Genomic DNA, 25446 nt, shown 5'->3' with positions numbered 1-25446 from the left:
ATCATCCCAAAGGGATGCTTTTAAAATATTCCTTTGGAAGCTGGTCAGGCAAGGCCTATATAGTTTGCTGACATTGCTAACATTCTGAAATTCTTTCACTACACCCTCATGGAGTTTGTAATGATCTTACCTCAAATAGTAACATTACATGTTTTGTCTGACATTCCTGGTGGGTTGATCTTGGGATTATTGCATTATTATTACAGGCTTTTATTGGACCTCTTTATCATGCACTGTTGTGTAGTATTTTTTGCCCTTCTTTACCTATGTTTCCCTGCGGTGTCTCCACCCTGGCCACGGCTCAGCCATGCCCTGTGGTGGGAGGTGGGATCTAGTTGGAACCAACTGTGTCTGGCTGGAAGCAGCTGTGTCCTGCTGGGGCAGCCCCATCCTCCCCACATGGAACCCCCACAGTTCCCACTGCTGCCAGGGCCTGGGCACCCACACCCAATGCAACGTTATGTACATACAGATTTTTCTTGTAAAACAGAGTAAGATGCTGAGCTAGGAGAATGCAGAATCACAGAATCACAGAATCACAGAATCGCAGAATTTTTAGGTTGGAAGAGACCTTCAAGATCATCGAGTCCAACCCATCTCTAATACCTCAACTAGACCATGACACCAAGTGCCACATCCAGTCTTTTTTTAAACACATCTAGGAATGGTGACTCCACCACCTCCCCAGGCAAGCCATTCCAGTACTTTATCACTCTTTCAGTGAAAAACATTTTCCTAATATCCAGCCTATATCTCCCTTGTTGCAGCTTAAGACTGTGTCCTCTTGTTCTGTCAGTTGCTGCCTGAAGAAAGAGACCAACCCCCAGCTGACCACAGCCACCCTTCAGGAAGTTGTAGAGAGTGGTAAGGTCACATCTGAGTCTCCTTTTCTCCAGGCTAAACAACCCCAGTTCCCTCAGTTGTTCTTCATACAGCTTGTGCTTCAAGCCCCTCACCAGCCTCATTGCCTCCTCTGGACACACTCAAGCATCTCAACGTCCTTCCTAAACTGAGGGGCCCAGAACTGGACACAGCACTCAAGGTGTGACCTCACCAGTGCAGAGTACAGGGGAAGAATGACCTCCCTGCTCCTGCTGGCCACACCATTCCTGATCCAGGCCAGGATGCCATTGGCCCTCTTGGCCACCTGGGCACACTGCTGGCTCATGTTCAGCTGCTGGCACCAGCACCCCCAGGTCCCTTTCCTCCTGGGCACTGTCCAGCCACACTGTCCCCGGCCTGTAACATTGCAGGGGGTTATTGTGGCCAAAGTGCAGGACTCGGCACTTGGACTTATTAAACCTCATCCTATTGGACTCTGCCCATCCGTCCAACCATTCCAGGTCTTTCTGCAAAGCCCTTCGTCCTTCCAACAGGTTGACACACACTCCCAGCTTAGTGTCATTTGCAAATTTACTAATGAAAGACTCCATGCCTTCATCCATGTTGTCAATAAGAATATTGAACAGCACTGGCCCCAGCACAGACCCCTGAGGGACACCACTGGTGCCTGGCTGCCAGCTGGATGCAGCATTGTTCACCACCACTCTCTGGGCCTGGCCATCCAGCCAATTCCTAATCCAGCACAGAGTGCTCCTGTCCAAGCCACGAGCTGCCAGCTTATCCAGGAGTGTGCTGTGGGAGACAGTATAAAAGGCCTTGATGAAGTCCAAATAGACAACATCCACAGCCCTTTCTGCATCCACCAGGGGGGTCACCTGGTCATAAAAGGAGATCAGGTTGGTCAAACATGACCTACCTCTCCTAAACCCATGCTGGCTGGGCCTGAGGCCCTGGCCATCCTTTAAGTTCTGTGTGATGACACTCAGTATAAACTCCTCCATTATTTTGCCAGGTACTGACGTCAGACTGGTCTAGAATTACCAGGATCCTCCTTTGCACCCTTTTTGTGAATGGGTGTGACATTGGCCAGCTTCCAGTTGTCTGGAACCTCACCAGTGAGCTAAGACTGATGGTAGATGAGGGAGAGTGGCTTAGCAAGATCATCTGCCAGCTCTCTCATCACCCTGGGATTTATCCTGTCCGGTTCCATAGATTTATGGATATCCAGGCATTTCAGCAGTTCTCTGACTGCCACCTCTTGGATAATGAGGGGACCATTCTGCTCCCTGACACCATTTACCAGCCCAGGAGGGCAGTTGTCTTGAAGGCAAGTCATCTCCTCACTAAAACTGAGGCAAAGTAGGCATTAAGCACTTTTGCCTCCTCCTCATATGCAGATATTAAGTTCCCTCCCTTGTCCAGTAAAGAACAAAGGTTGGTCTTACCCTTCCTTTTAGCATCAATATATTTTTAAAAATATTTCTTATTATTCTTTACAGAAGTTGCCATTCTAAGTTCAAACGGAGCTTTGGCCTCCCCAATTTTTTTTCCTACATGCTTTAGCAGCTCCCTTAAATACTTCCTGAGAGATCTGACCCCCCTTCCAAAGCTGATACATCCTCTTTTTATTCCTAAGTTCCTCCAAAACCTCCTTGCTCATCCAGGCTGGACGTTTACCCCATCGACTTTGGCACACAGGGACAGTCTGTTCCTGTGCCCTCAGGATCTCTGTTTTGAGGCATGCCCAGCTTTCCTGAACTCTTTTGTTTTTCAGGGCTGCTTCCCAAGGGATGCTCTGAATAAGTCTCCTAAACAGGCCAAAGTCTGCCCTCCGGAAGTCCAATGCAAGAGTTTTACTGGCGCTCCTCCTGACTTCACCAAATATTGAGAACTCTATTATTTCGTGATCACTTTGCCCCAAGCGACCTCCAACCACCACATCTCCCACCAGTCCATCTCTATTCACAAACACTAGATCTAACATAGTCCCTCTCCTGGTGGGCTCACCAGCTGTGACAAAAAGTTGTCCTCCATACACTGTAAAAATTTCCTGGACTGCCTCTTTTCTGCTGTATTAAGTTCCCAGCAGATGTCTGGTAGGTTGAAGTCACCCACAAGAACAATGGCTGATGATCTTGAAACATTACCTAGCTGCTTATAGAATAAGTTATCCACCTCTTCTTCCTGGCTGGGTGGACAATAACAGACTCCCAGCAGGATGTCAGCCTTCCCCTTAATTCTTACCCATAGGCATTCAACTCCATCATCCTTAGTTTCAATTCCTACAGTATCAAAAGTCTGCTTAATATAAAGGGCCACCCCTCCACCTCTTCTTCCTTGCCTGTTTCTTCTGAAGAGCTTGTAGCCATTGTGCGCAGTGCTCCAGCCACGTGAGTCATCCCACCATGTTTCTGTGATGGCAACTACACCATAGCTTTGCTGCTGCACCATGGCCTCCAACTCTTCTTTTTTGTTACCCATGCTGCGTGCATTGGTATACGGGCACCTCAGCTGGGCTACTGACTTTGCCCCTAACTCAGCTTTGCAACCATTGGGCCTGCTTTCAGACAGCCCAGCTGCATCCCCTTCCCCCTTCAAACCTAGTTTAAAGCCTTCTCAACAAGGATCTGCCAGTTCATGAGCTAAGAACCTTCTGCCCTTAACGGAGAGATGTATCCCATCTGGTTCCAACAGAGCAGGTGCCGTAAAAGTTGCCCCATCATCAAAGAATCCATAATTTTTTTGATGACACCAACCCTTAAGCCACTTGTTAATGATGTGAGTTCTCCTACTTCTTTCATCATTTTCCTCTGCCACCAAAGGGACTGAGCAGAACACTACCTGTGCTCCTGCCCTATCAATTACCTGACCCAGTGCCCTAAAGTCTCTTAATTGCCTTGACACTCCTCTTTTCAATCTCATCACTGCCAGCCTGGAGTATCAGCAGTGGGTAATAATCAGAGGGCTGAATCAGCGCAGGAAGTCTCTCAGTGATACTTTGTACCCAGGCCCCAGGAGGCAGCAGACCTCCCTGTGGGATGGGTCCGGGTGACATATGGGGCCCTCTGTTCCTCTCAGAAGGGAGCCACCTACTACGATTACCCTTCTTTTCTTCTTGATGTTAGAGGTGGTGAAGCATCTTTCGTGTGAATCATAACTGGGGGACTCACTGGGCAGACAATTTTCTTCTAAATCATCTAGTTGGCCCTCAGGACCTCATATCTATTCTGAAGTAGCACCTGGCTGAGAGAAGGGGAGGAGTTTTTGTTATTATCTCCCCGAGCAGGGACCCATTTCCACTCTTCATTTATCAGGTGCCCTTCTATTACCTGAGAGCAGAAGGCATGAAAGTCCTCAGACTCATGGTCAGAGGCCTCCCTTAAAGATGGAAGGGCTGAACTCTACCAGTCTATTTCCATTTCACTTTCCCTGATACTTCTTAATATTTCAACTTCCTCCCTAAGCTCAGCCACCAGCAAAAGGAGATCACTCACCTGTTCACACCATAGGCAGGCCTCCTCCATAGCACCCCCTGAAGCCACCGATAAGCTCAAACACTCTGGGCAGGAATGGGTCTGTACAGATGCATCCTTTTTGGAGGGTTTCATTTGGTCACATACACTTATACCAACCACAGTTTTCGACCGTGTAGAAACCATTACTAGAAGACACCCCAAAAGCAACCAGGCAGCAGAAATACTTCAAACACCACAGAGGACACCTTACTTGCAACCCTGCCTGCACGAACTGCTGCGCAAACTGCCTTGTCCACACCCCAGTGACTCACCACACCCCTGTTTGCCCGCTCCTGTTCACTGCGCTCTGGGTCACCGCGCTCCCCAGAGACCTCTTATAACCAGCCACTCAGTATCAGCACAGGAAGCTCCATCCCTTGCTCCTCAATGACTCACAAATGCCCTATATTTCAACACAAGGTTTATAAATACTCTTAAGCTTAGTGTATCCCTTGGAAGCTGCCAGCAAGGCAGTCTTGCAGCTTCCTTCTGTGCAGAGCAAGATAGAAGACTGGGGTTTATAACACATTTTGCTCATATTTTGGGTGCAGATAGGAAAGAAAAAGCTTCGAAGTTCATGTTCCTGCCAAAGTGCTGATTCCAATGGAAATATGTAAAAGGACATCCTGGCATGGGAATAGAGAGGAAATAGACTTTAATTTCATAAATTCAGGTAATAGAGAGACCTTAATTGGTGGAAAAGAGCTTAATTGTATAAATGGAAGTTGTGCTGTGCCAACTGACTCAAAACCAGAGAACAGTACTTGCAGTTCAGACAGCAACACAATTTTGCTTTTGCTTCCTTTGGATCCTCTGTAGTATTGGGCTAAAAGATCTATAAAAGAAGGAAGTATCTAACAGATTGCTCAGAACAGCTTTGTCTTGGACAAATCTTTCTTGTATCTTGGGGGAATATCGCTAAGTATGCTGGACATTACTCATGAGATGTTCTGAATGATAACTGAGTTTCTTGAATGTTTCTTTGGGGTTTTCTAAGGGATTTTTTGTTGCAGATTTTTAAGTAGTTTGTTAAATTATTTATAAACTAGATATCTGCAAAGCTTCTGGGATACTTATGTACCACATTCAAGCAACTCAGTGGGCAATTAAGTTCTTTCTCCTCTGCTGCATATCTTCAGAGCAAAAATACTTTTGGGCATCTGCACTGTCAGACCATGGATAATGGGAGCAAAGGACAATATAGACCACATAATTTGTCTACCTACTCAATTCCCTTTGATCTAAAAGCAGAACCAAGGTCTTGCTGTGTTTTATACATGGAGCCTTTATTATCTGTTTTTGTGGGTAAAGATGGAGAAAATGCTGTTCTTTTGATTGTAACTTTCTAATCTATAAACTAAACTGTAAGTTTTGCTTATTTCATGGTCAAATGCAGACTTTACTTATTGAAAAGAACAGATATAATAATAATAAAGATATCAATTTCTATATTAAAATGAAGACTTTTTTCCTCCCCAGCGTCATCCTATCTGTAAATGACTTGTTTTCACAGGAATTGAACTGTCACATTTAATTACATAAGAAAGTTCTTAAGATTATGAAATGGATAAAAATATAGCCGCCAGTATTTGATCCATAACAATTCTACCTTTAAACTCCTTATGAGAAGCACTCAGTGCAAATTAAAAAAACAAACAAATTTGAAATGTAGACAGAAATTTCTAAAATGCTAAATGGTTTGCTGGAATATATCCAGAAAGGAAGTTGCTAACTGAATTCTGAATACTTTGTGATTTTAAGAATTAATTAACTGAAAATTTGGAGACATACATTTGAAAGACTAATATAATGCATGGTCAACACTTCAAATGAATAGCAGGATTTTCAGTACATGTAAGAATGAAATAGCTACCATTAGGAAAAGGCAACTTATTATCATGATGTAGAAAAGTACATGCTCAAAATCTATATATATTTAGATGAAACCAAGTTTCAAAAGTTACCTGCAATGTAAATAATGAAATATATATTCTAGAACTGCAGTTTTATTCAATATTTCAATGTTAGTTTATGTTTAGGGAAAAAAAAAAAATCCCCGTGCTACACTTATAATTATTGTGCAAAGAGAAAAAAATACTAGGTATTCAAAATCTAAGTTCAAAGTTTAGGTCTCCTTTTAAGATTTAAACCGCTTTAAACAGTCTAATACTTATAGAAATGTAATTGAACTCAAAATGTCTCTTTTAGTTTCTTTGAATCCAGTATTAATCACTGAATCTAGTATAAAGGCGTTGATGCTATCTACCTAGAATTCATTAATTTTGTGTCAGAAAGTGGAATGAAAATAAAGATACTTGGCATTGGAAATAGATTTATTCATGCAATGTAAGTATTTAGCATAGAAAGTAAAATATTTTTTTTCTTATTACCTTAACAATATCTCCCTCATGCAGCTGAAAGCTCCTGGCTCTAAGATGGATTCCTTTTCCGGCCTCAGTTTCAATTTTATAGATACATTCATGGTTGTTGTCATAATTAGATGGAAAATTTGGAGACAACAATGTTCCTTCATTTCCAGAGACAGTTGCTCCACATTCAGCTAAAGAAAATAGACACATTAAAACAAAAGAAGTGAATTATCCAATTCAAGAAAATATGAGTTATTAACAATAATACTTAGACTCTGTGAAATTTCTAACAAGCTGTCTAGGAAAAATATATTTCTAACAGGTCTCATCTGTAGGACCAACTCCTAGAAACCCTATCAAAGTTGCTGTCTCCTGCATTTCACTGGGTCTGTTCATTATGTACACTTATGTGCTTTTGCCTCCAATTTATCCCCTGGTCCTCCCATCAGACTAAGCAATAATGCAGGTTAACCTGGCTACCATAAAAATTGAATGCTTTATTGAAATATAGTTATTGTGGTAACATTTCAAAGAAACGTATATCAATTTTACCTCTGCATTCAGCTTTACAAACAAGTATTAAAAAGACCAGATAATAAGCTGCCAAAAATCCCCCAAAACAACAAAAAACAATCTGGTACTAAATCAAGAACATTCAAATCTGGTTTTCTCTGCCTGGAATAAAGCAAACAAACAAACAAAAACAAAACAAAATCTACAAACAAACAACAACAACAAAAAAACCCACAACAACAACAACAACCCCCTCCCAAAAAGAAACCACCAGAAAAAACCCCCGAAACCCCACAAAACAAAACAAAAACCAAAACAAAATAAAACAAAACAAGAAAACAACCAAACAAAAAACAATAACAAACCAATATTTATTGACATCAGTCAGTGCCAAGGAGACAGATCCTTTCCTTTCTGGGTAAAGAGTAAGTGAGTGTTTTTCACAGCCATCTGTAGTAAGCACATTTTGACCCTTTCATTAGACACTTCTTGTAGTTCCCCAGCAAAGAAAATAATAAAGAGTAGGAAGAGTGGCATGTTTCAAACCATGGACTCAGTTTGAATTCTGAATAAAGGCTAATAAAATTATGCCAAATATGCAACATGAATTACATCATATAGAAGAGAACATCTAAACAGACAGCAAATAATATTGGTGTACACTGCAAACAAGTATTAAAACCACTTAAAAATTACCTAAAAACACTTTATAAAATCCCACAGTAACATGCCAACTAACAATCTTCAACTTCTTTTTATGTGCATGAGATTGATACTGATATCTCATTTTCCAGTCTAGGGATAAAATATATTCTGGTTTTTTGACCTAAACTTCATTAGACGTCATTCAGAGTTTTGTAAAAACATAACAGATATAATAATAACAAATTAATGTATAATCATAAAACAACAGATATGCCCTATCAAAGAAGTGATAGGTTTAGGAGAAAAAAAATCTGTATTTTTTCTGAAAATATTTAACAGATTTTTAGGGTTCTTAGGATGTTAAAATATTTATTTGAGGAAATGTCTGCATGGGAGGGGGGAAATACAGTTTTAGGTAAACCTCAATATAGTTTAAACCATATGTGTAAAGAATAATTTTGAAAATAAATTAAATATATTCAAGGAGAAATGTATGATTTATATTTACAAATAACAGCCTAAACATTTTATATTTACATTTCTGAGGACTTTAGACATATCAAATTTATGTGCTTCTTACTGAGACATAACTTTAAAGAGTTAAGATTTTAGCTAAGGGTTAGAAGCAATTTATATTGATCAAAATGTAAGTTAGATTAGTAAATGGTAGGTTAATGATTATTAGATGCCTAAGCTAGAGCTAACTGTTATGTTATGAGCTTGTTTGTAGAAAAAGTGGAGTAAGTGAACCATCATAAGAACAGATTGAAACCACTAAGAACAATGGCCAGCACCTGGACTTCGTATCAATCAATCACAAAGCAGGGGACCTTGGACAGTGCCAGAGGGTCACAGAGACCTGATGAAGACTCTCCTGACTTCATCCTTTGAGACCACTGACCCAATTCGAGACCACCGACCCAGTTCAAGAGAAGAATTGCACACGCGTGAAGGACTGATAGCCTCATTTTAATAGAGAGCGGGGATGGGAGGTGCTGGGGTTATGCATATGTGTTGTATGTAAGATCTTGGAAAATAAATAGAGAGCAAAGAGCCTTGTTCGGGGTGGCCACGCCTTTTGGAGATGACTCCCGTGCTGCCTGCTGGTGAATAAACATACCACTTTCCAACTTTAATTAGTTAGAGGGTCTTTGTCTGTGACTATATCGGTTTTCAATGACTCATTACTTTTGAAAAGTATAAAACAAGTGTATTTTTCACTTCCTCCCTGCAACAAATCTGAAGAAAGAAAGGGAGTAAGAAGGAGAAGGAGAGGGAAGCAGGGATGGATGGAGGGAAGGGGGAAGAAGGGAAGTAAGCATGAAGAGAAGAAAGGAAGGGGGAATGAGACAATTACAATCTTACCTGGACCTTTACTTCTACTCTGCATTTGGGATCTCCTTAGACAAAATGAAAAATGAAATCACCAATAAACTGGCTCAGGATCTTTATCTAGCAATTTTTAGTTAGAGTTCATTCGCTGTTTTAAAGTAGCACTTTATATTCTCCCCTTCCTTAACTTCAGTTTTGAGCTACTTTATATTTTGCAGGCAGAATGGTATTGGGGAATAAGAACCCCTGCCACCAAACTTCAGACAGATGAACTCTTTCTTTGTTAGAGAATGTAGGTTTCATAAGGTATTTCTAATGTTTAAAGTCACCTTACACTGCCTAAATAGTTCCAAGAACTGTAGCACACTGAGAAACTAGATTTTTATTTTGATACTTCCTTGGTAAAGTATGTGATACCTATTACATATGGCTACATATGCATGTCTCTCTGTACCTATTGGTGCATACATATCCATATATAGCTGTGTTTTATCCTGGATTTTAGGAAAAAGGTGGAAATAATTAAGTTTATAAAATGTAATTCAAAGCAATGTTAACATTAATGACACACTAATGAGAAACATTTACAACACCAGTATTCTACATAAGCCTTATGCAAACTAGTTTTTGCCTAGGTAAAGATGAATGCAAAAAAAAATGGTCCCTTAGGCCGCATTAGTATCTTTTTTCTCCTTTAAAGAACTAGACATACACAAGTACAATGTTGAAGACAAAAAAAGTATGGAAGCAAAAGATTTTTTCTTACTTAATGCTCATGCAATATTCTACGTTTTGTTTCAGTGAGTGAATGTAAACCACTAAGACATATGCAGTTATAGAGAAAGTGTACAATGAACTTTCCAAATTCTAGAACCGGACACATTTCTTGCTCCAATAAGTGTTTTCCAAGGTTCAAAGCCATGGCAATTTAAAATCTGCGAATAAAAGTACTGACATATAAGATCAGGGATAATGAAAGTTAAAAACTAAAGCTAAAATACTACTACCCTTCTAAAGGTGCACCACTTCATGCAAGAAGCAGAGGTATTCTAAACATGAACAAGTATTTACTAAACTTCAATTACACGGTAAAGTTCTCTGAACTCAAGCTGGCACTCATATACCTCCAATCCATGCTGTAAAAGCACATTCTGTTTTCAGTTCATGTTACTCCCTTTTCAAATCCCTTGCAAATATCTGACAGCTATGCAGTTTCATCAGACCCCCATAATTCCCTTTGTTATCGTAACAAAGGCTTGCTCATGTCATCTGGCCAGTCAAGTTTCCTACCTTCTTTTGTGTCAGTCAGCAAATCACTAACACAGATCCCAGAAAGAGGCTTTCAAAGGAAATTAAGCCTTGCTTTGTAACTTCCCTTTCTCAATTTATACAAAACCTGTCACAGCTCAGGTTAAAGTTTTCTAGCTGTATTTCGCTAATCTTAGGATATCAAGTCAAGGCCATGTTTCATTAGCTCCCCTGATGTCTTGGCCTGACTTTTTTCAAAGAAATGTTGTCCTTATCCATGGAAAAATTCCTTTTTTTCTCCAGAATGTTGGAGCTTCTGAGTGTACTAACGACTGAAATCTCTGCCATTTGTGAGCAATGCCCAGATATAAAGTGGACCTTACACCCTAAGGACTTAAATTGAATATTTTTTCAAGTGTTCCTGCAAATTGCTGTCCAGAACTGCATGACCACTCTTCCCATAATTATGAACTAGAAACTCAAAAGAACAGCCATGAAATGCAATGCTGAGTCTGGCCTTGGAAGTAGGAAAAGCTTGAGAAGGCATGCCACCAAGGCCCTAATATTTTACTGAGTAGTATGGGAAAAATCATGTTTTTTCTTTAAAAAATATTGACACTAGCTGATACTGATAGTGCTTTTTTATATTATAATTAACACATACAACCAGGATGTGTGACACCTAAATTCAATTCACTTTGCCTCTGGGGATTTGAACATGCATCTCCTATGACTTCTGCCTCACACAGAGAGATTTGAGAATCAGTCACAAAGTGAACAAATGTGGTGGTGCAAGAGTTGTTTTATTAAGTTCTTAAGCATTCTCTGTAAGCTTTTATATTGTTATAAGAAGTTCTTTGTAATGGTTCATTCCATGTACCCCCTGTTTTTCTCTGTGGTTCCTCCCCCTATGCCTGTTATGTAACCCTGCTGTTATGTGTCAATTACCCTACCCTACACCTGTTCATGTCAATCCCCTCTCTCTCTCTTTGGGCGCCCTGTCTATCAACTTCGGGGCCCTTCCCTAGGTTCTAGAAAGCTCCAGGGAGGGCGTCGAGTGATAGGCTGGTGCCTGGGAAATCCCCTACTCCCTGCCTGTGACTGGTTCCCGTTTCATGGTGACACCCCCTGTTCCACCCCAAGTTATGCTGATCGGTAGTTGCTTTGTTACCACCCCTCAGTTTCCCCCCGTTTATAAGCGCATGTCCAAGCCTTGTTTGGGGCTCTCTGGAGCAGCAGTTATCAGGCTCGGAGATAATAAAGCCTTTTACCCTGCTTAAAGAGTCCTCCTTCTTTCCGTCGCCATGGTCGTCAAGAACATCCCGTCCTACGCTGGGTGTGGGGAACCAAGTACCCATGGGGAGGAGGTGGCTTGTGCAACTAGCTGCCCCGACCCATAGCGCGTGAGCCATGGTGAGGATTTCTGAGCTAGCCCATGGGCCAGCGCTTCCAGGTGCACACAGGACGCTGCAACAAACAAATGTTGCCTAAACTCTTTAGCACAGTGGGTAGGGCATTAAATAAGGGAGAAGGAATACTTCTGAGAAACTCATACATTAAACAATTGGGAAATAAAATTCTGAAGTAACGCATTAATCAACATTCACTGTTAACTTGTGAGTACCATACTACTAGACAGGAAAAATATATTCATGTTCACATCCATTTCTTCACCACCAATTAATCTTTAATTCCTTATGCAAAATTAAACAAAAGCCTTTGGCCACATTGACATGACGATTCTGCTCGCAAGCATCAGATAAAATATCAGATAAAATTCTTACAGAAGCAAGGCAAATAAAGCCACACCTCTTATATTCTTGATGAGAGATCAAGTGATGGCAGTTTTGTGCAAAGAAGGGATATGGCTTGTCCACCTATGGTAACTGAAAAGTAAAACACTTGACAGTCTTGAAAGATGTCATACACCATTACGTATCTAGCACAGGTGTTCTATGAGTAACTACTGATTTTAGTATCTCAAGCAGAAAAATACTATCATATTATCTTGAAAGAGCTCTTAGTTCTTGACTTGAAAGGCCACTTCCTTACTTCAATGCTTTCCAGATACTTGCTCAGTTCCAGAAACCTGCTTTCAGCTTGGCAACATGAACTGATTCTCCAGAAAGATGAAAAAGATTTCTCACTTCCCCATGAGAAGAAACATCTTGTAAGTGATTGTAATTTCATTTATTAACTACATTTCACTGAAGAGTACCCATATGCATCCTTTCAATAAAAATCAACTATATCTGTATTAGTATCTACTAATCTTAAATTATGCAAACACTGACAGGTGTGGAATTTGCCAGGAGAAATAATCTTTACCAATCTTAAAGTAATTACTGTTGATCCAAAACTTTGTGCTGGAAATATTAGTGTGAATTTGGGTGAACAGGTAATCTATAACATACCCATTGAACATGCTTTATGTAAATGGTATTTTCAGGACTAGCTCCTCAAGCTGTAGCTATTAAAGAAAATGAATATATTTCACAATGCTCTCTGTGGGTTATGTGATATGCTTGGCTTTAGTATAATGTAGGTAAAACTTAGGAACTTAAAATGTGCATATAATACCTAAAAATTGCTATAAAAAATATCTAGCACTGAAATACGATGTCTCCATTTCCTTTGTTTCTGCATCAGTCTATTTCACTTTTCAAGATACAAAATACATTGATTCAAAGTTCTAGGTTTTTTACTATCAATATGGTCAGTGACACCTAAACCCACTGTGCAGATTAAAATGTTTTGAGTCCGAGGGGGAGAGAGAGAGAGAGAACGAGGAAGGAAGGCAGGCAGGAGAAATAATTGAAATAGTACCTACCGTGTTTTGACAAGATCTATAAAATTAAGAGAATGTTTTCATATTAAAACACATCTAAATAACTTGTTATATAGCTTAAACTAGCACATAGTAAACAAAATTTCCTCTGTAAATATCAGCTGCTTACATGGATCCAATCTAGATTCTTCACTTCTCAAATCTGCAAAACACAGCATTCAAAAGACAAGGTCCTTGAATACAACTTCTTTGTAAAGAAAAAAAATAAAAAAAGTACAGTACTGCCTCTATGTTTCAAAAGTTGGAAAGCAGAAAAAAGCAGATTAATTTAATTATCTACTATGTCATTGAAACCTTGTGTGCTTTTTAAAGTTAGTTTTATTTATTATTACAAATCAGAAGTATCCACTTTAGAATTCAAAAGGTATACTCATATAGATTGTATGTTAACTGTTTCCACATGTAAAAGACTTTAGAGGAGGAATTACATGCTTTAATTTCACTACCGTTTCCAAGCTGTCTGTTAGAACCTTGGTAAGAACTGCAGCAGACTAAAAAACACTGCTTTACCAAACTGTTCTTTTATTCCCTTTCAGAGAGAGTAATCTGTCTGGAAGTGATACTTGACCACATTCTTTGTTCGTTTGCTTAATAAAGTCACTTATATTCTATCTAAATAATTGTGACTTTTTTCTTTCTTTCATTGTCTCACTTGAAATTGGATAAAAGGAAACTGCAGAGGGTAGATGTTTTGAAGATTATCAAACACTTCCTGAATATGAGCACAAACTCTTAAAACAAACAAAATTCAGGGATTTTTGAATTGCTTTGAAAAATAGTTCATGTAATATGTAACAATAACTTTGTTTAATGGAAAAGTTACCTTATTTTTTTTTTTCCATACATCTTGCTAAAAGGTTTGACAAGATTTTAAGCAGATCTCCAAAGCAGAGATCAAATAAAAGTAGTATGTTGTCAGTTTAAAGGCTTCTCTGACACAAAGCACTCTACTGAGTGCAGAATATCTTTGTATTTACAAAATTGTGCAGCAGTTCATGAAGTTCAAGAAGAAGCTGAGCTCAGACATTCCTTCTGTTTCTGTTGGACAATATTGTTATCCAGTAGGATGATTATGTAACATTAATAGTTGAACAAAAGGGATCACAGACCCTCTGCCTTCAAATAATAGCAAAAACTTAGGGTTCCCCCACAGTCAGTGAAGGGTCTCTAAAGCTGAGCATACGACTTCTGCAGGGCAGACACAATATATGCCTCAACTTCAGCATGGATTCGTGTACGAGCTCTAATACAGTGCTAGGAGAAGAAGCTTCCTGTTAATTGGAACACTGCATCAAACTGAGGTGCACGTGGAGTTTCCACAGCAATTCACCGCACAGTGTCTGAGTCTGTATTGTCACAAGTCCCTCTCTCCACATGAGAGTCTGCCTGTTACTTTTCATCTACACACTGCCAGGCAGCTGCAGCATTAACTTCACTCTGGTTTCACAAGTGCTGCTGTTCTCACCTGGCACTACTGAATTCAGAAACAATGTTACGCTGGGTTTCTCCTAAAAAGCGATTGCCATCGATTTTTAAATCATGCTGTTCTCATCCCACTTCTCATTCTTTTGCCTTGTCATTTTATCTTGTAACTCTACACAAAGATCACTTCACTCCAGATCTGGTAGTATTCAGCCTGTAAATTTGTACTTGAATAGAACCTTGTAGATAATGAGCAGTTAATAGTTATTTTATTGCACAATTAATATTACACAAGAAAATAGATGCACAAATATATCATGTTGAATACTATTTAGTCTGCAGTACCCATACATGATCCATTTGGTGTAAACAGTACTATAAGCTACCAATGAGGATCTTGAGAAGGTCTGCATGAAAAATATAACTGTACCAGGGAGAAAGCAAGAAAATAGTGCCTTTTTTCTCATTACTATTATCATTATTACTGTCACCACTACCTTTACTGGGGAGAATTTTTTGTTTGAGGATTCTTTCCTACTTCGTACCAGTTGGTGCCTGAGGAGTGGCATTCCCTGTTTTTTCTCTCTTTTCTCTTCGTTTGCTTCTTCAAGACAGATTTCAGTTAGGTTTTTGGCTGTGGACTGTACTACTAAAGCATGTTCATGTCAGCCTCTCTTAATATTCTTTAAGCAACACTCATATGATGGTGGTGAGGTTGGAATACCTCAGTGAAAACCCTACTGAAATGCTCTCCTAAAACAACCTCTTATTCTGTATTTTTTTGTACCATTCGAATGCACAGAATATTGCAGCAGGAAAGAAGGCCTAAACAGCAGGCAAATAATTTTCTGTGGTTTGGTTATTAGTTCTCAACTCCATATGCCACTGAAAAAGGCACTACTCCACGTTCTCAAAATCCTATGATGTTAATTGGCCCCAGGGGATTATTTGCACAAACCAAGGTATGGGCATCTTTTCGTATTTCAATTATTTTGACATTTTTGTCTACTTGTTCTAGTGGCATCTGATAATAAGCTTTGGACATAACACTCCTACACTATTTGTCTTTGTGGGAAACAAACACATATCAGACCTTAAACCTTAAACCATAGAAAGAAGGCAAGAGGATTACTTGAGTCAATCTTTATTCCTTCTAACTATATCTGACTAATATTTCATACTAGGGCTCAGACAAAGGTAATTGAGGTCTCATACAAGTCACTGCTTCTCATTCTGAAAATAAAATCAGAGTGCCCATGGACTACCAACTGAAATCTGTAGTGATTCCTGAATATTAAAGTTTCAGTTTTCTGAAAGAAACAACTCAAATCTGTAATTATTATATAGCACCACATTTTAAAGATTCAGACACAGTAAGACTCCAAGACTAGCTCAAGCAAATCTTCAATATTCAGTCAAAAAAATTAAAATAAAAGAAAGGAAGAAATAACACAGCCTTTTTGATTGTATTTGTAGAATGCAATGTTTTAAGATAAAGGAACAGAAATTATCAAAAACATCAAATAACTATTAAATACATTGTATAAAATGGAAAACAGTCTGTAGACTTAACAATTTAAATGTGATAACATCTAAAAAAAGAATTCTGAAATACAACGAGTTGTGAATGCAAGAACATCCTTATTTCTATCTAAAGATTCAAAGACTCAACTCCTGATGCTATATAAGATTTCTGGTTCATGAGAAGCTCTTAAATGAGAGCTCTCTCTGCCTAGACTTGAGCTAAAAATGAACAGCAATTTTTCAGACTTAGTTTGACTTCTTAAAGGTGCACTCAAATACATATTCATGCTACAGAGACTTTAAAGTAAAAACAATGAATGTCAGATCTCAGGGTCTCACACAAATCTCCAATGCAATTCACACTAACAGGGGTCCCCACTTGCTTCAGTCTCACTGGAATTAACTCAAATGCTACAACATGATGAAGTATATTAATTACAATTGATGACTTCTCAATTAATACTAACTAAACTATTAAAAAGAAACAGCTTATTAAATGGTATCAGTATTTTATTATAGCACCCTACCAATTGTTCAAGTAGTATTTAATATAACAACCGAACATGCTAAATTAATGTGATATTAATGTGAATACCAGTGAGCAATACCTCAGCGAAGATTTTACTCAAACCTGTAGTTAATGCACTATTAAAAGTCAAAAGTCATATAAAATTTAAGAAAGGAGCAACAACCACTTAAATATGAAATGGAAATACATAAGAGCACTCTTTTCTGCTTTATAATTTTAAGTTTTTGACTTAGGAATTCCATACAGTTTGGAATGACTCATGGGGGACAGGAAAAAATGCAGGTTAAAAGCCCAAACACAACCAAACAAACAAAAAAGACCCATGCATTCAAAATTAAGTTTATTCTTTGATATGTTGTGTTTGAACTCTGTTCAATCCTTACCATGAAAGGCTAGCTTGAGCTGAATATAGTATACACTGTGTAGTGAACAAATAATATTTCATTATGTGGTCATACACAGGGTAAGAATTACAGTTTCATTAAAGAGATAGTGAGCAGGGAAAGTGCAGAGAAAGCAGACAGAAGCAGCTTGCAAATCAAATAACAATTGTTGAGAACAATCACATAAAGGGAGAGTTGAAGAACAAATTCAGATGTTTCTTCCTCCTATGACAGACTGGAATTTAAGGGTTAATAGTCAAACAAACATTTATTTGCAAAAGCACAGGGGTGCTTTGGTTTACACACCCCCAAAATGAAAGGGGAGGAGGCATTTTGGATGTGTGGTAGCAAAAACCTCTGATTCTCCACAAGAGCAGCCTGGTGCAGGGGGGTGAGCACCCACTACCAGCCGATGGCCATTTTTGGGGGGCTTGGGCCAGGAAGTGATTTTCTTTACCTTCTATATTGTAACTCCTATATTTAACTCCTAAATTTTTCACGTAACATATTCCTTTCTAATTAGCTTGTCAAACGGTAATTTCCTGGAAAAAATCACTTCCCGGCCAAAAACCACCACACCACTACAAACCGACCTGTATTTTTAGCTATAGGCTGGCTTTGGAGCCAGAGAAGGGGACAAGGCAATGGCCTCAGATATAAAACTTCATTTCCAGGGAAGTTATCAGGATATTTGGGCCATAGGCCTGAAGGTATTCATCCCTTCTGGTAAGGCATGACTGCTATGCTATGCTGAAAACATTTGAAAATGTCATAATGTCATAAACTACAAAGAACCCGACTGAACTTTATGTTGTGGGGGGCATCCCCACCCCTCAGTGGATCAAGACCACAACCATCACTTTGAGCAATGGACATCTAAGTTGCAATAAATCTCATAGCTGAATCCTTGTGGCTGTGATATCTTTTCTCCCCACTATTTTTATCCGTTCGTTCTCGTGTTCCTTTCTTTATATGTTTTCGTAAATTATGGCTTTTTTGAAATTATAATGATAAGTTTTCCCCTCAGTATGACCTGGGTATGTGAGACCTGCTGAAAAGGTTTCATGGCATAAGCTGGGCCTTTTGAAATGGATTTCTCTGAAGAAAAGCCAGGGCAGACTCTCTAGAGAAGGTTAATGGGGAGAAAGATATCAACCCTCTGCAGATTAGTGACAGATTTGAAAGGAAATGACCACCCAAGAGGAGTCAAATGTGGCCATCATCCCCTCTGATGAAATTAAAGTCTTTTGAAAAGAAAAAGGAATCTAAATCTGAGCTCTGTACTTTGCAACTCACTGTATCTTCGCACTACTCCGGTTTTTAATGTCTTGTCTGCTATAATCAGTCAACAGCGTGGGAAGCTGTTGTCAAGTGGGAAGGAAGAAAAATGAAATGTCTCCTCTCTTTCAGATTTTCATCAGTATATCACAATGCACACCATATAAAGGATAATAAACTTAAGGTTTATTTCATCACCTTTTAGAGGATTACTGGCAAAATTATAAAGTCACTTTCAAAAAAGTACTAAGGGGATAATTTAAGCGCACATCAGATGCATGCATTTAACACTGCAGTCTAAACTCTGTCCTCTGCCTCAGCCCCTACTTCTTGGCCACTTGTCTCTGGAAATGTGCATACTTGCAGGTATCTTGTTTTGTTAAGCATTTCTGCTTTTGCACATACCCTACTCCTCACCAAGTCTGAGAAGACACAGATAACTATGTAGGTTTTTTTCCTTTATAAAGAAGATGAGTAAAAGGACATTGTCTTTGAATGGCATGTTTTGGCAGACTTCCATAGTTGGCAGATTTGGGAAGTGAAGAATCTAAATTAGATCCATGTAAGCAGCTGATATTTACAGAACAAATTTTATTTACTATGTGCTAGTTTAAGCTATGTAACAAGTGATTTAGATGTGTTTTAATATGAAAACATTCTCTTATTTTTTTATATCTTTTCAGAACACAGTAGGTACTATTTCATGTTATTTCTCCGAGAATGTAGTCTTCTTTCTTTTCTTTTCTTTTCTTTCTTTTTTTTCTTTCTTTCTTTTCTTTTCTTTTCTTTCTTTCTTTTGTTCTTTTCTTTTCTTTTCTTTCTTTTCTTTTTCTTTTTTTTCTTTTCTTTCTTTCTTTTCTTTCTTTTCTTTTTCTTTTCTTTCTTTTCTTTCTTTCTTTCCTTTCCTTTCCTTTCCTTTCCTTTTCTTTTTCTTTTCTCTCTTTTCTTTCCATCAGGCTCAAAACAATTCTGCATAAGTTAAAACAACTCCTTTATATCCTTCCTAGAGAACAGAAAAGTCTCTTACCCTTGCAAATGGAAGATTTCTGAGTTTTTTTATGACCTCTAATGAACTAGAGGTTCTTTTTTTGAACTTTATTTTTCATTTTGCTTTCATGATCTTCTGGTTTGCCGGTTTGTTTGGGTTTTTTAAGAATGCCTTTCTTAACCTATGAGTCTTTCAACACAACGCTAATACAGAGTATTAGAAAGCTCCTGAATAGTTTGACTTTAAGCAAACCCTAAAGGAACAGAAGTATGATTGAAAGCATAGTCTTGGTTTATTAGATGAGATTTAGGAAGTCTGCCTTAGTAACATATTTCCTGGAAATAGCATGTGAATCCTGTTTAAAAGGTTAGTGACGACAACATGATAACACCAGAAATCTGATTGTGACAGTCTCCTTTAGGTGGACATTAGCCTCAGAATCAGGGACTTCAATAGACTTCTTATAGAAGTTGTTCCTCCTTATTTCTGGACACCATTATTCACTGAGCTTCTGAGATTACACAGCTTTGTGGATAGGGAGAGGTGCATGACTGCCTTGAAGCTTTACTCTTGGATCTGTACTCTAGGGGGACTACTTACTAAAAGCTGGGGTTTGTCCTCAGGAAAAAGCAGTCAACTGTGAAATGTAAATGAAACTATAATAGAACTGTGTTATTATCGGTAGAGGAAAAAAGAGTTATTGCTGGAAGGAAAAAGTGGTAAGAATATGCATCCACACTCAGACAGTTTTGTCTTCACAGTGATGAAATAAGTATAAAGGTATATTTTTTAAAGGTATATATGACATTGAAATATACAACTATGAAAAGCAAATGGCATAATGGGAATAAATTACATAGGTAGAAGTAGTGTCAGCAACCCATCACAACCACAATTACTAACAAAATGCATGCTTTTGAATGTTTTTTTTCTGGAAAACACTGGAATAATAATTAAAGCAATAATAACCAAAAAATAACAAATAATAACACTGCATGAAATGTAAATAAATGAAGGGCACAAAAGCTGCTTTCTGCAAACTGCAGAATACTTGCAAGCCTCAACTAGACAAAAGATAATCACGAAAAACTTGTCTGTACTCCAGTAGTTTGTTTTTCACTCACATGCACAATACAAACCCTGTAATTTTAAATGATAAGTAAATTATCCAGAAGTAGATCTGGAAAATTAAACCATCACACATAGTCAAATACACCAATTACAGCAGCATGCCAGATGATAAGGCTAGGTCACAAGTTATTTCACAACAGTTAAAACCCAGATATTTACATCAATATTCTCAAATCAAAAGATGTGGGCTAGTGATGTTTCTTTTCAAGATATGATGCATGTAAAAAATAACACTGTGAATGTACACTGAGAGAACATATCACAAAAAAACAGGTACATACAGGTAGACAGACTTTTTTTTCATTCAAATTACTGTCTGTGTCCTTTATACTGTGGGAAACTACAGAAAAGCTTAACCTGAGCATATGTGCTGCAGTGAGTCACCAGTTCAGTAAAAACCATGTGATAGTTCTCCAAATGCAGTTAACCACGCCTGGAAAGATGGGAAGCAGTACTCTTGTGTAAAAAAGAGCAGAGTGTCTCATCTGCAGTTATCAGGTACTAGGACAATTGTCAGGGAAACCACCATTGTTATTTGAGTGTTTTGAGGAAGGTCTTAGAGGAAATGAGACTTTTTTAAGGATGGCCCCACTACATTCTTTTAAACAATTCAAGAAGGATAAATTCTGCGTGAGGAGATTGGCAGTCCCAGTCTTCCCACACTTGGTACATAGAGGTGGAAGGACAGGATGTTCTTGAAAAGTCGTATCATGTCAGTGTAAATAGAAAATTCACTAGGTAAGAAGGGGTTTTGCTTCTGTAGCAAAAGCACCTCTTTAAAGAAGAAAAAAAAAGTTTAGTCTTCTGAGATGTGGGAAATTTGACACCACCTTGGGTAATTATGTGTTCTTTAAACAGTGCGAAAGGAGTCAGCCCTAAGGGCCTGGATGTTCTGCATACTTTTTAACACTGAAGTTCTTTTCCTCAAATAGTAGTAAGTAGGTGGCTGTAGGCACAAACTGCCTTCTATTCAAGGGATAGATCCAACTGGAGGACACATTTAGAAATTGAATGATGACAAAGGGAAACTAGCTAGACTCTTCAAAACTCTGGAGTCAGGTGGAATAATATGCAAAACAACTTGAAGTGCATAGCTGAGCTACACAAAATCATTCTAATTGAAAAGACAAAAGAGAGAACGGTTGACATAAGGAAATGAGATTTACAAGTCCACCAGTTTATGAATATGAATCTGGTTTTGCAGGTAGGCTTGGTGTTGTGTTTTGTTGTGAAAAGGAGGGTTCTTACTGAAGAAGAGGGTATGCTGCTTTATTCTGAGAGCCAGTCAACTTCCAGGCAATCAAAGAAATCCAGGGGAAAACCATCTACCTGCTCAGCATGGGGAGAAGGCCACTGATAGTTATGATAATGTTGTTCATACAGGACTCAAAGCCTTAAATTAGGAATAGCAGCATCTTGATGTTAGGCAAACTAGACCTCCCAAGCTCTGTTTTTCCTTTCCCTGGAAAATAACTCTTAAAGAAAGATGAAAGGGTGGAAAGGCACAAGTACTTCTCTGATCAAGAAAACTGCAGTGTTGTAATGCATTTATTTGGTTTATATTTCATCGGATTTGTAATGTTTTTTTCTATGTATCATGTGATCTGTCCTTGCCCAGCAGTGTCCATCCCCCACACTGAAATGTAACCCAGCCCTGTTCCCCTCCCGCTTCTCCCTTATTGGGTGGTGTCTTGTCCCTGCCGCTGGGCCCTGCCCCCTGGGGAAAAAGCCCCAGTGAGGGAGTGGCGAACCCTCTCTGGCACCAGCGAGCCATCGGGAACGGCTCCAGCCAAGCAGGGCAGGACTCGAGAATAAAAGCTGTAATATCCCACCCAGTGAGAGAGAGCCATCGGTATTTTCTTTTGCCATCGGCAGTCGTCTAGTCTCGTGGAGAAATACAACAGCACAGCATGTCTGAGATAACCCTAGAGGAAGGGCTTTAAGTTATTTACTTGGATGAAGAAGGGCAAGATCTTTGGAAACCCTATTGGTTTGTTGTTTTTTTCAACAACAGATGAAACTAAATACAACTTCCATGACACAAATCAGCATGTGCTCGTGTGAATGTTTAGTTTATAACCTAAATACAATTAAATCTGAAGGTCTTTCATCCTGAATCTGATTAAAATATTCGTGAAAGACTGTTACCCTCTGTCATAGGAGGACCCAAAAATCCTTGTTGATGTATGTATATATCATGTATGAGAGTTTAGTCAATGTAGAAATGACAATTAGGAAGTAATAATCAAGAGGCTACTGAGCCCAGTAATGTACTTATGAATTTGTGCCACTGAATTGAGATGTGCATTTGGAATGAATGCACGTTCCAAATCCAGCAGATTTCAGGACAAGCCATTGCTTTTCACTCTTCTGAAAAGTCTTTGTGTGAACTCCTTTTCAGGGTAAAATGATATCTTCACCCCTTAATGTCCTAGGTGCTATGGCAACAAGGAAAGGAACTTCTGTAAACCCTCTTAGTGTTAAGAAATATATCACTTATGAAAGCAGCTATGAAGAGCACTGAGTATGTGGTTCCCCCTCAGTTTCACTCAGCTGCCTAGCAAAGTTTCTTTCCTTGCATTTGTCTTAGTTGCAATATATATATATATCTTTAGCTTGCTACACTACAAGAGACCTAATGAAGACATAGGCTGAGTTAGAAAAGTTATTTAGATTATCTTATTTTAGAGAAGTTCCACTTGCCCTTGCATATTTTACAAAAGGTTTTACTAATCAGTTAGAAAGTGGCATCTCGTACACGGATTTAGTGATGTAAGTGTCTCAGGGCCAGATGAAAATTTTACTCAAAATTAAACATAAGAACATAAGAACAAAAAGGAAATCCTAGGCTCTCTGTAAATAAATTCCGGTTCAATATGAATGGCAGAAATATCACATAGACATAAGATTAGATGTGTATCACTAAATCATGCATGGGAGAATATACAGGCCTATCTGTGTCTGGCACAGTAAGTGGCTACATTAGTCCTATGAATTCACAACTAATGGCTGATACTTCAATAATTAATAATTATTGATACTTTGACTTTTGTCAGCTTTTCAATGTGTCATTTCCAATATGAAGATAACTAAGTGAGCATTTTCAAGATATCGGGCATGAGTGTCTTGTTACTATAGATACTTAGGAAAGGCTTTCTAAAAGTTAACAAAATTTACAAGAACATGCATCATATAGAATGTCTTTTTTCTTCAGCACAATATAACAACATTTCAGCAGATGACTACAATTTTATGATATCAAAAATAAATTAACATGTTTGAGTGGAACACAGAGAAGACCCCTAGAAAGAGAGAAACCCCAAACAAAACAAGCAAACAAATGAACAAACAGCACAACCCACATATCCCAGGCCTGCATATAGATTAAGACCTAAATCTAGAATTTCCAAATAAATGGCAAACTCCATATTATTTTTGTTACTCTCTCATGTGTAACATCCCTTATCATGGGATAAATAACTCTATTTTAAAACAAAATTTGAGATACTTTATGTTTTTCTATGTATCTCACATATACATATACAATGTAGGTGACTCTTTCAGATATAGCGATCCATCTGTTTAAAATAAATAAAAGAAAGAAGCAGAAGCTGAGTTTCTCCCTTCATGAAATAAAATATCATTTAAAACAAGAACCCTCTTAAGGAAATTCATTTAGAGGTGTATGGAAGTATTTGACTTTTCAGAAGCATTATGTCAGTAGTAGCTGATGAGATTCACTTGACATGGTCAAGTTAAAACCATCTCACAAATACTGCAACTGCAAACATTTAATAATATACAGTCCCAGGCCTTTTCAAAGAAAAGAACTGCTTATTCCCTTTGAGTTCATAGTTACTGATGTTCAACAACAGTACACTAATTTAAAAAATAAAGTTTAAAAATGCTGTGATACAGTTTATAAACTGTAAAAATCCCAAAAGTTTAGAATTACAGGAATAACAACACAATATGAGGAAAAGTCCCTTCAAATCAGATGCAGGGCTCTAAAGTAGGCTATTTTCATGTAAAAGCTCTAAACATTGTTTCTCTACCCCAAAAGACAAAGTGTGAAATTTATAACTTAACTGTGCCAAACATAAAGTTTAATAAATTACTTCTACATTTTTTCTCACACAACATTTTCATCTTATTTGCTGGCATAATTCTAATTATTCTCTGTATTTTTTGTTCTCTAAATAAAAGAGACATGCATTACTTATATCTTGCACTGACTTTAAAGGTTTTGGGGATCAACTGTTTCAACCCAAGCACTTCGTTCCCTGCCCAGTATTCTGACACGTGCCATTGTACAACGATTTGATGAATGAAATGAAAGCATGTGACCACCTACCCACACACCTTGGCAGAGGTGCACTCCATACACGCCGACCACCTCCCAGGCAGGTGAGTTTGTTTGCACCTTCCAGGCGATATCCAGGGAAACAAGAAAAGATCAAGGAATCTCCAACACCAAAATGAAAACCGATTCGCCTACTGAAGGCAGGAACACCTGGATCATCACATGGCTCCAGATCATATTCTGCAGACAATAAAACATAATATATTATTATCTGGACAAGTTGTCCATACGGAAAAAAGCAAACTTGCCAAATTGCTTGCATTGTGTGAGCATGGAACAGCTGGAAAACATGTATTTCAGAGTTGTGTTGTCTACTAATACTCAATACTGTTTCCATATGTCTATTATGCCTGTATATACAGTAATTATATATCTAATGTGTCCTACCCACACTACATCTATTTTCTTAATTTTGAGAGCTATAATCAGCTTGTGCTGTAAGTGGTTTACTCTAATTTGGTTTAATTACTTCCTTTGTATATAATCCTAGTTTCTTTTCATCTGAACTCCCAAAC

The 25446-nt window shown here is 38.4% G+C and overlaps 1 protein-coding gene across 1 annotated transcript in view; it reads right to left on the bottom strand.

The window, feature by feature from the left end:
- Nucleotides 1-25446, bottom strand: part of CSMD1 (CUB and Sushi multiple domains 1) — a 950789-nt gene that overhangs the window by 219726 nt on the left and 705617 nt on the right. Inside the window, 2 exon segments of the mRNA XM_040059570.2 lie at nt 6749-6918; nt 24923-25111. Coding sequence (XP_039915504.1) covers nt 6749-6918; nt 24923-25111 — 359 coding nt within the window.

This window comes from Hirundo rustica, chromosome 3, assembly GCF_015227805.2.
Source record: "Hirundo rustica isolate bHirRus1 chromosome 3, bHirRus1.pri.v3, whole genome shotgun sequence".
In the NCBI taxonomy this organism is placed as follows: Eukaryota; Metazoa; Chordata; class Aves; order Passeriformes; family Hirundinidae; genus Hirundo; species Hirundo rustica.
The sequence above is the reverse complement of the archived record's forward strand: the minus strand, read 5'-3'. Positions and strand labels throughout refer to the sequence as shown.